The following is an 11,967-nucleotide window of genomic DNA, read 5'->3' as shown; positions in this document are numbered from 1 at the left end:
AATAGTTGTATTAGTTATGTTTGGTTATTATTAATACCTACTAATAATATATACACTAGAATGCATTTGATTTTCTTTTCCCTAGTCAGTCTAGAATTTTATGTCATTTATTTTATTTCTATATAGGGGAGGAAAGTACCATTTTATGGGTAAAGAAACGAAGAAAACTTTATTAACTAGAGTACTTAATTTTGCATGTGGTATTTTCATTTCTTCTGTCAACAACTAAAAATTGTCTTATGAACTGAATTTATACTTTAAGTACGCAGTGCACACATCTGTTTGAGGGTTCAAACTTTATTTTTGTACTTTAAAGATTCAGTTACATATCTGATAACATTTGTACAATAACAAAATAAGTTTATTTGTTATCAATCATCTCTCTTAATTTTGTTAATGGGGCAAAACAGGATCCATTAATATGAATAAATTACAGTATGTGTCCCTGTTTTCCTGTATTACAATAAATAAGTTGATTAGGAAAGACATGGAGGAAGTCATAGCATTCTTTTTTTGGTTCCCTGAAACTGTCTTAGCCTAATGTATATGCTATTAAGTGGAAATAAATGTCTGCATTTATCGAGGAGTTAGTCCCTCAGCCTTTGTTTCTAAGGTTAATCTTGCACTTCTAGCCCTTCCTTATCATGATAGTAGTGGTTGTAGTCCTACCTGTAGAAGTAGTGGCCAAAGTAACAATGATAGTGATGATGATAATGGCGAAGATTATTCTAAGAGTAACTCCATTTAGGTGAAATTCATTTTGTAAAAAATGTCAAAGAAGTTTCCGGTTGGGAGTGGAAAAATTGTTTCTTAATTTTTAATGTCAAAGAAATTTGAAACTTTGCTTTTAAAAAAAAATTTAGGAATGTAATTTAGAGATAAAATTGAAAATATTTACTTATGTATATTAGAATGTGATTAATCAAAATTTTCTCTTCCCTAATATGTAATTCTTTAATTGTTGTAGACAAAGTAGCTCATATTTAAAGTATATGAAATATATTGTTAAGCTGTAATTTTGGCAAAAATATTTGGATTGTTAGGGGTATTTTTTCTCTTTAGTACTCAGTTATTTACTCCACATCTGTGTAATTTCTGGTTGGTCTTCAATTGTTCTTAAATGAAACATGATATATTTGTTCCATATAGTCTCTAAGTTTCCTCTAGAGATAACTTTCTATGAGTCAAGGCTTGTCAATATAGTCATATATGCCTGCTCTCCATTGAGGGGACGCTTTCTAGTTATGCAAAGGCAGCAACTTTATAGAAGAAAAATGAGTTACAAAATTTTTAAATGTTTACTCTATACATAAAAATATCATAAAAAGGGCTTCCCTGGTGGCGCAGTGGTTGAGAGTCCGCCTGCCGATGCAGGGGACACGGGTTCGTTCCCCGGTCCGGGGAGATCCCACATGCTGCGGAGCGGCTGGGCCCGTGAGCCATGGCCGCTGAGCCTGCGCGACCGGAGCCTGTGCTCCACAACGGGAGAGGCCACAACAGTGAGAAGCCCACGTACCGCAAAAAAAAAAAAAAAGCCATAAAAAGAAAAAGTAAACAGTTGAAGGAAAAAAGTGCAACATAAGTTTAGATAAAGTGGTACTATTCTATATGTGTGTGTTTATTTATAAGCATATATGTATACACACATGCATACATGTAAGTACATTTACATGTAGACACACTCATATACGTATATGCAAATATACATATACAAAATATATACATATACATTAAGTATGTATGTATATGTGTACACAACTTTATAAACCACCAGAAGGAGGTTTATAGAAAAATGAACAAAAAACTTCACAGGATAAGAAATATAAATGAAAAATAAACATATAAAAAAGCTTATCTCTAGCAATCAAAGAATTGTAAATGAAGTAGAATTTTCCTCCTGTGTGATTGAACATATTTTGAATACCGGTAATACCCAGGGTTGTCAAGGATAAGGAAACAAATTATTTTTATTTTCAAAAATAAACTAATTTTCAAATATATACATATATTCTCAAAAGATATAAAAGTGATTATATTATTTGCCCAGAAATTCTATATTTAGGAAATTCTCTTTATACAAAAATCATTAATATGTGCTGAGAAAACTTCTGCCATGTCCCAGGGTAGAAAGCTGTTCAACTAAATTATGTATAGCCATGGAATGACATGCCATGAAGCCACTTAAGTGGTATTTTATGGAATATGTACAGCAAGAAATCATGTTTATTATATATTGCCTAGTAAACTAACGGAGAGTGTGTTGATGACTTGTCAGAAATAAATAAAACGTATTTATGTATTTACTTGCATGTACAGAAAAGTAGGTATAAATAGAAAAATATGTCAACAGTTCTTTTTGTGTGGTGAGAATACAAATAATTATCGATGGTAAATCTATTGTTTAATAAAAAACCCAAATAACTATTTATTTATTTTGCTATTTTTTATATTTTTTGAATTTTCAGTCATGAACTGAAAGTGTAGACTTTTGTAAGCAGAAATAAAAAGTTTCTGGATATAATAAGATTTTCCAACATTAATCTCTTAGATCTTCTATGCCACTTTCACAAATAAAAATTAATGGCTTTAATAGAGGGTCAGTTATGCTGTTAAACCAGAATATCCAAAAGAAATTTCATCCATTTGAACTATTTTATCACTGATTTTGTTTCTCTCCCAGAGGGGATATTTTTGCTTGTATTTAGACCTGACATACAAACCTAAATAAAAGAAAAAGGTTAAAAAGCAACTTGACCAAAAAAGCCATTGCCCTTGATGGTGTTGGGTATATGAGGCGGTAAGGGACATGCAAAAATGATTGAAGATTATGACATAGTTTGTGGCCTGGCTGGCAGTACTTATGGAACTTGGGAGACGAGGAATGCTGATTATGAGGGCCTGTGGGTATCAGGGTGGAGGGTAAATGCTGAGAAAGTGAAATGTGGTAGCGGGCAGGGAGTTTGGCTCTACCACTAAAGAGGTGTATTCTGCCATAGAAAATGCTATAAAAGAGCTATATATACCTATACAGTCTGTGTTTTGTGGGGAAGGGGTTTTTGTCATCAATATTTGACATGAAATTCCAAATTATAATTCTCCTTTTCCAATGTTCGATTAGGAAATGCATCTACGACCACAACTGTGATAGACAGCAAGAATGGATCTGTGCCCAAATCCCCTGGAAAAGTGATAAAGAGGACAGTCACAGAAGATATAGTGACGACATTCAGCTCCCCAGCAGCCTGGCTTCTGGTCATTGCTCTGATCATCACGTGGTCAGCTGTGGCCATTGTTATGTTTGACTTAGTGGATTACAGAAACTTTTCAGGTAAGATCCATGAAGTTTGGCTTTTCTTTTTTTTTTTTTCTTTTTTCTTTTAAATTAATTTTTATTGGAGTATAGCTACTTTGCAATGTTGTGTTAGTGTCTGCCGTACCGCAGAAGTTTGGCTTTTAAATGGAAAGAAACAGAGTTCTCTCCAGCTCTGGTTTTGTTTCTCTTCACCCTGCAAATAAACAAAGCATCCCACAAACATGCTTGAGGGCCACTAAGGGCTAGTTCCCATCTTCACATTTCCTTCTAATCTTTGCCTGTTCTCATAGACTTCAAATGAAACCTGATTTGAAGAGCTGAACAAAAGCTCAATGTTATAGTTTCATGAGGATAACAATTCCAAAGCTTGGTGGATATTTGGTTTGGGAATAGGGACTGTATCAATCATTAATAAAGGATAATTTGTGGATTTTACACTCGGCTATATAAAACCAAACCCAACCCAAATAAAACACTTTTGGACAAATGGAAAATTGTGTATTTTTAAGTCCCCCACTATCTGGCTCTAAGTTTCCTTCCCAGACATTCTCTTTGCTCCTCCCATTAAAACATCCTATTTCGATTTCCTAAAAATAAAGAATGTTAAAAGGAATTTCGAGGAATTACTTGTAATGCGATACTACGGCCAGCCATGTGTTCTTATAGATTCGGAGTGAAATAGGAATATCACAAGTGAGGAAATTTAGATTTTCATTATGGCCTATCCAGTCTCTGAGTATATTGTTCATCTCTTTGTTCAAGGTCTTTCTGTTTTTTTTAAATTATATTTGTCTATTTCCACATCTGACATGCTCTATTGAGCATGTGAGTTCCTTGAAGGAAGGAATCGGTCAGGTGCTCAATAATTATTAAATGAATAGATGAATGAGTTTATGCTTATGCCTTTGTATCATAAGCAAAAACATTTTATTAGCTTCTTAATGTGCTCGTTCATATTTGCCCTGTGCACCCTGCAACCTACCTGTTCTTTCTTCAGTAAGACTGGAATCAGTAGAACTCAGAAACTATAAATACTGTAAGTTGCATTCTATATACTGAGAGATCCTCTACTTCCCATTATGGTATTTTACTCATTCAACAATTATTGTCAAGTATCTACTACATATGCCAGGAAATGGCTACGTTAAAAGAAATGCAAGTATGAATAACACAAAGTCAAAAAACTGTATAGTTTGGGTTTATTGATATGGAGGTGTGACTGAGATAACTCTGCCCCCTGTACCGTTGGTAGCTGGGTTAAAGTGAGCATCATCTAACAGGTAGAGCTAAGTCTCATGATGTCAACCAAAGCAAAAGGGCTATTTATCCAGAGCCATAAACCTCTGCTTTAAGTAGGCAATAGTTTTGGTATATTGTGTAATGCAGACTCTTAAAAGAATATACAGTTGAAATGCCTATAATATAAAATATGACCTAGAATTTTAAGTGAAAAACAGTTGTTTACATTACTCCAGGAAATTTTATTTCCCTTGAGCCTATATTGACTGATATTTTTCATCTGTTCTTTTTTAGAATTTCATTCATTCAACTTTTAGAACCAAATATGGTCATATAATATAGTTCTTCAATTTTTACAGTAGATGTATTTTAAGAATTGTGTGTAAATCTAATATTTGTAAAGTTAATATTTTAATAAGTATACTAAATAAATTACTGATGAATTTGTTCTTAATTATTTGATAAAATGAGCAGCTACCTATAATTAAATTTTCAGATTAGATTACTTAAATGTAAGGCACATAGTCCACAGTAGAGCTTCCTTGGACCATTGTAATTAATTACTATGGATAATGCCTATGTTCCTGGCATTTCATTTGTTAGGGGAAAAATAACCTCTGTATTACTACTACTTCACTTCTTCTTTCAAGAAGTGTTTGCTAAGTACATCATCTTTGTGAAGACTCCTCCTCCAGTTCTATATATTTATTAATGACCTAACCATCTATCCATTTCCTGCAAAAAGAAACCTGCAAGTCATCTGTTAAATCTGCTGGGCACCTGATCAGTTACCACACTGTATGCCAGCCAACCCTCTTATGACTCATAAATTTGCTCCCTCCTCTTATTACCACACTTATTACCTCCATTACTACACTTATTACCACAGTCTCCATTACTATACTTCAGACCTTGATTCTCTTTTGAGGGGGTAATGCAGTTTCTTCTTGTCTGCCTCATCCAGGCCTCTCCCCTTTAACATTGCCCCCAAGGTATCTTCATAAAACATAAATTTCATTGAGTATTTCTGCCAAGTACAAATTCCTTGGCATGAAATTCAAGTCCTTGGCTTAGCCCTTTATTTTCATCTTGTAATTCTGCTCATGCACCCCGTTTTCCAGCCATACTTCCTATTGCTCTCACCTGTTTTCTTTGCCTAGGAAAACATACACTCTCACTCCTCCCTGCCTCTGCTCATACCATCCTTCACTCATTCCCTGATCCAGTATAGCAGAAAGTGTAAGAAAGTAGTTAAGAATGTGAACTCTGGTGCTGCATTTCCTTGCTATTAAATCCAGATCTTGCAACTTTATAGCCCTTGTGATATCAGAAAAGTCACTTAGTCTCTCTTTGCTTCAGTTTCATCATCTATACAATAGTACATATGTAATAAGATTAAGAGAATTATACAAATGAATATATTTGGAGTGTTTAGGACAGAACCTGGTTTATCACAAGTACTGTATACATTTTATTTTATTTTTTTTTAATTTTATTTATTTATTAATTTTTTAAACATCTTTATTGGACTATAATTGCTTTACAATGGAGTATTAGTTTCTGCTTTATAATAAAGTGAATCAGCCGTACATATACATATATCCCCATATCCCCTCCCTCTTGCACCTCCCTCCCACCCTCCCTATCCCACCCTTCTAAGTGGTCATAAAGCACCGAGCTGATCTCCCTGTGCTATGCAGCTTCTTCCCACTAGCTATCTGTTTTACATTTGGTAGTGTATATATGTCAACGCCACACTCTCACTTCATCCCAGTTTACCCTTCCCCCTCCCCATGTCTTCAAGGCCATTCTCTACGTCTGCGTCTTTATTCCTGTCCTGCCCCTAGGTTCTTCAGACCCTTTTTTTTTTTTTAGATTCCATATATATGTGTTAGCATACGGTATTTGTTTTTCTGTTTCTGTCTTACTTCACTCTGTATGACAGACTCTAGGTCCATCCACCTCACTACAAATAACTCAATTTCGTTTCTTTTTATGGCTGAGTAGTAGTCCATTGTATATATGTGCCACATCTTCTTTATCCATTCATCTGTTGATGGACACTTAGGTTGCTTCCATGTCCTGGCTATTGTAAATAGAGCTGCAATGAACATTGTGATACATGACTCTTCTTGAATTATGGTTTTCTCAGGGTATATGCCCAGTAGTTGGATTGCTGGGTCGTATGGTAGTTCTATTTTTACTTTTTTAAGGAACATCCATACTGTTCTCCATAGTGGCTGTATCAATTTACATTCCCACCAACAGTGCAAGAGGGTTCCCTTTTCTCCACACCCTCTCCAGCATTTATTGTTTGTAGAGTTTTTGACGATGACCATTCTGACGGTGTGAGGTGATACCTCACTGTAGTTTTGATTTGCATTTCTCTAATGATTAGTGATGTTGAGCATCCTTTCATGTGTTTGTTGGCAATCTGTATATCTTCTTTGGAGAAATGTCTGTTTAGGTCTTCTGCCATTTTTTGATTGGGTTGTTTGTTTTTTTTGATATTGAGCTGCATGAGCTGCTTGTAAATTTTGGAAATTAATCCTTTGTCTGTTGCTTCGTTTGCAAATATTTTCTCCCATTCTGAGGGTTGTCTTTTAGTCTTGTTTCTGGTTTCCTTTGCTGGGCAAAAGCTTTTAAGTTTCATTAGGTCCCATTTGTTTATGTTTGGTTTTATTTCCATTTCTCTAGGAGGTGGGTCAAAAAGGATCTTGCTGTGATTTATGTCATAGAGTGTTTTACCTATGTTTTCCTCTAAGAGTTTTATAGTGTCTGGCCTTACATTTAGGTCTTTAATCCATTGTGAGTTTATTCTTGTGTATGGTGTTAAAGAGTGTTCTAATTTCATTCTTTTACATGTAGCTGTCCAGTTTTCTCAGCACCACTTATTGAAGAGGCTGTCTTTTCTCCATTGTATATTCTTGCTTCCTTTTTCAAAGATAAGGTGACCATATGTGTGTGGGTTAAGCTCTGGGCTTTCTATTCTATTCCGTTGATCTATATTTCTGTTTTTGTGCTAGTACCATACTGTCTTGATTACTGTAGCTTTATAGTATGCTCTGAAATCCGGGAGCCTGATTCCTCAAGCTCGTTTTTCTTTCTCAATATTGCTTTGGCTATTTGGGGTCTTTTGTGTTTCCATACAAATTGTGAAATTTTTTGTTTTAGTTCTGTGAAAAATGCCATTGGTAGTTTGATAGTGATTGCACAGAATCTGTAGATTGCTTTGGGTAATATAGTCATTTTCACAATGTTGATTCTTCCAATCCAAGAACATGGTATATCTCTCCATCTGTTTGTATCATCTTTAGTTTCTTTCGTCAGTGTCTTATAGTTTTCTGCATACATGTCTTTTGTCTCCTTTGGTAGGTTTATTCCTAAGTATTTTATTCTTTGTGTTGTAATGGTAAATGGGAGTGTTTCATTAATTTCTCTTTCAGATTTTCTATCATTAGTTTATAAGAATGCAAGAGATTTCTGTATATTAATTTTGTATCCTGATACTTTACCAAATTCATTTATTAGCTCTAGTAGTATTCTGTAGCATCTTTAGGATTCACTATGTATAGTATCATGTCGTCTGCAAACAGTACCATCTTTACTTCTTCTTTTCTGATTTGGATTCCTTTTATTTCCTTTTATTCTCTGATTGCTGTGGTTAAAACTTCCAAAACTATGTTGAATAACAGTGATGAGAGTGGACGACCTTGTCTTTTCCTGATCTTAGTGGAAATGCTTTTAGTTTTTCACCATTGAGAACGATGTTGGCTGTGGGTTTGTCATATGTGGTCTTTATTATGTTGAAGTAAGTTCCCTCTCTGCGTACTTTTTGGAGGGTTTTTAATCATAAATGGGTGTTGAATTTTGTCAGACCTTTTTCTGCATCTATTGAGATGATCATATGGTTTTTATCCTTCAGTTTGTTAATATGGTTTATCACATTGATTTGCGTATATTGAAGAATCCTTGCATTCTTGGGATACACCCCACTTGATCATGGTGTATGATCCTTTTAATGTGCTGTTGGATTCTGTTTGCTAGTATTTTGTTGAGGATTTTTGCATTTATGTTCATCAGTGATATTGGCCTGTAGTTTTCTTTCCTTGTGACATCTTTGTCTGGTTTTGGTATGAGGGTGATGTGGCCTCATAGAAAGAGTTGGGGAGTGTTCCTCCCTCTGCTATATTTTGGAAGAGTTTGAGAAGGATAGGTGTTAGCTCTTCTCTCAATGTTTGATAGAATTTGCCTGTGAAGCCATCTGGTCCTGGACTTTTGTTTGTTGGAAGATTTTTTTTTTTTTCTCTTTGCGGTATGCGGGCCTCTCACCCCTGTGGCCTCTCCTGCTGCGGAGCACAGGCTCCGGACGCGCAGGCTCAGCAGCCATGGCTCACGGGCCCAGCCTCTCCGCAGCACAAGGGATCCTCCCGGACCGGGGCACAAACCCGCGTCCCCTGCATCGGCAGGCAGACTCCCAACCACTGCGCCACCAGGGAAGCCCTGTTGGAAGATTTTTAATCACAGGCTCAATTTCAGTGCTTGTGATTGGTCTGTTTATATTTTCTATTTCTTCCTGGTTCAGTCATAGAAGGTTGTGCTTTTTTTGTAAGAATTGGTCCATTTCTTCCAGGTTGTCCATTTTCTTGGCATATAGTTGCTTGTAGTAATCTCTCATGATCCTTTGCATTCCTGCAGTGTCAGTTGTTACTTCTTTTTCATTTCTAATTCTATTGATATGAGTCTTCTCCCTTTTTTTCTTGATGAGTCTGGCTACAGGTTTATCAACTTCGTTTATCTTCTCAAAGAACCAGCTTTTAGTTTTATTGATCTTTGCTATTGTTTCCTTCATTTCTTTTTCATTTATCTCTGATCTGATCTTTATGAATTCTTTCCTTCTGCTAACTTTGGGGTTTTTTTGTTCTTCTCTGTCTAATTGCTTTAGGTGTAAGTTTAGGTTGTTTCTTTGAGATGTTACTTGTTTGTTGAGGTAGGATTTTATTGCTATAAACTTCCCTCTTAGAACTGCTTTTGCTGCATCCCATATGTTTTGGGTTGTCGTATTTTCATTGCCATTTGTTTCTAGGTATTTTTTGATTTCCTCTTTGATTTCTTCAGTGATCTCTTGGTTATTTAGTAATGTATTGTTTAGCCTCCATGTGCTTGTATTTTTTACAGATTTTTTCCTGTAATTGGTAGGTAGTCTCATAGCGTTGTGGTCAGCAAAGTTACTTGATACAATTTCAATTTTCTTAAATTTACCAAGGCTTGATTTGTGACCCAAGATCTGGTCTATCCTGGAGAATGTTCCATGAACACTTGAGAAGAAAGTGTATTCTGTTGTTTTTGGATGGAATGTCCTATAAATATCACTTAAGTTCTTGTTTAATGTATCGTTTAAAGCTTGTGTTTCCTTATTTATTTTCATTTTGGATGATCTGTCCATTGGTAAAAGTGGGGTGTTAAAGTCCCCTAATATGATTGTGTTACTGTCAATTTCCCCTTTTATGGCTGTTAGCATTTGCCTTATTTATTGAGGTGCTGCTATGTTGGGTGCATAAATATTTACAATTGTTATATCTTCTTCTTGGATGGATCCCTTGATCATTATATAGTGTCCTTCTTTGTCTCTTGTAGTAGTCTTTTTTTAAAGTCTATTTTGTCTGATATGATAATTTCTACTCCAGCTTTCTTTTGATTTCCATTTGCATAGAATATCTTTTTTCATCCCCTCACTTCAGTCTGTATGTGTCCCTAGGTCTGAAGTGGGTCTCTTATAGACAGCATATATATGGGTCTTGTTTTTGTATCCATTCAGCTGATCTATGTCTTTTGGTTGGAGCATTTAATCCATTGAAATTTAAGGTAGTTATCGATATGTATGTTCCTATTAACCATTTTCTTAATTGTTTTGGGTTTGTTATTGTAGACCTTTTCCTTCTCTTGTGTTTCCTGCCTAAAGAAGTTCCTTTAGCATTTGTTGTAAAGCTGGTTTGGTGGTGCTGAATTCTCTTGGCTCTTGCTTGTCTGTAAAGGTTTTAATTTCTCCATCAAATCTGAATGAGATCTTTGCTGTTAGAGTAATCTTCTTTGTAGGTTTTTCCCTTTCATCACTTTAAATATTCTTGCCAATCCCTTCTGGCTTGCAGAGTTTCTGCTGAAAGATCAGCTGTTAACCTTATGGGGATTCCCTTGTTTGTTATTTGTTGTTTTTCCCTTGCTGCTTTTAATATTTTTTCTTTGTATTTAATTTTTGATATTTGATTAATATGTGTCTTGGAGTGTTTCTCATTGGATTTATCCTGTATGGGACTCTCTGCACTTCCTGCACTTGACTGACTCTTTCCTTTCCCATGTTAGGAAGTTTTCAACTATAATCTCTTCAAATATTTTCTCAGTCCCTTTCTTTTTCTCTTCATCTTCTAGGGCCCATATAATTCGAATGTTGGTGTGTTTAGTGTTGTCCAAGAAGTCTCCGAGACTGTCCTCATTTCTTTTCATTCTTTTTTCTTTATTCTGCCCTGCGGTATTTATTTCTACTATTTTATATTCCAGGTCACTTATCCATTCTTCTGTCTCATTTATTCTGCTGTTGACTCCTTCTAGAGAACTTTTAATTTCATTTATTGTGTTGTTCATCATTGTTTGTTTGCTCTTTAGTTCTTCTAGGTCCTTGTTAAACTTTTCTTTTATTGTCTCCATTCTGTTTCCAAGATTTTGGATAATCTTTACTATCATTACTCTGAATTCTTTTTCAGGTTGACTGCCTATTTTCTCTTCATTTGTTTGGTCTGGTGGGTTTTTACCTTGCTCCTTCATCTGCTGTGTGTTTCTCTCTGTCTTCTCATTTTGCTTAACTTACTGTGTTAGGGTTCTCCTTTTCGCAGGCTGCAGGTTCGTAATTCCCATTGTTTTTGGTGTCTTCCCCCAGTGGGTAAGGTTGGTTCAGTGGGTTGTGTAGGCTTCCTGGTGCAGGGTACTGGTGCTTGTTTTCTGGGGGATCAGGCTGGATCTTTTCTTTCTGGTGGGCAGGTCCATGTCTGGTGGTGAGTTTTGGGGTGTCTGTGACCTTATTATGATTTTAGGTGGCCTCTCTGCTAATTGGTGGGGCTGTGTTCCTGTCTTGCTAGTTGTTTGGCATAGGGTGTCCAGCACTGGAGCATGCTGGTCATTCAGTGGAGCTGGGTCTTAGCATTGAGACAGAGATCTCTGGTAGAGCTTTTGCTGTTTGATATTATGTGGATCTGGGAGGTCTCTGGTGGACCAATGTCCTGAACTTTGCTCTCCCACCTCAGAAGCACAGGCCTGACACCCCGCCAGAGCACCAAAACCCTGTCAGCCACAAAGCTCAGAAAAGGGAGAAAAAAAGAGAAAAAATAAATAAAATAAAGTTATTAAAATAAAAAATAAAAAAA

General features: G+C 35.8%; 1 protein-coding gene across 1 annotated transcript in view; it reads left to right on the top strand.

Annotated features, from left to right (window-relative positions):
- The first annotated feature begins 2,814 nt into the window (after positions 1-2,814).
- The window catches only part of TRDN (triadin), a 313,614-nt gene continuing 304,461 nt past the window's right edge, over positions 2,815-11,967 (top strand). Inside the window, exons 1-2 of the mRNA XM_089921672.1 lie at positions 2,815-2,919; positions 3,097-3,328. Of these exons, the coding sequence (XP_089777798.1) occupies positions 2,815-2,919; positions 3,097-3,328 (337 nt within the window). The remainder of the gene's footprint in view (positions 2,920-3,096; positions 3,329-11,967) is intronic.

This window comes from Delphinapterus leucas, chromosome 12 (genome assembly GCF_059928025.1).
Source record: "Delphinapterus leucas isolate spDelLeu-1000000601 "Yukka" chromosome 12, BTC_Dleu_Yukka2, whole genome shotgun sequence".
NCBI lineage: Eukaryota > Metazoa > Chordata > Mammalia > Artiodactyla > Monodontidae > Delphinapterus > Delphinapterus leucas.
The sequence above is the reverse complement of the archived record's forward strand: the minus strand, read 5'-3'. Positions and strand labels throughout refer to the sequence as shown.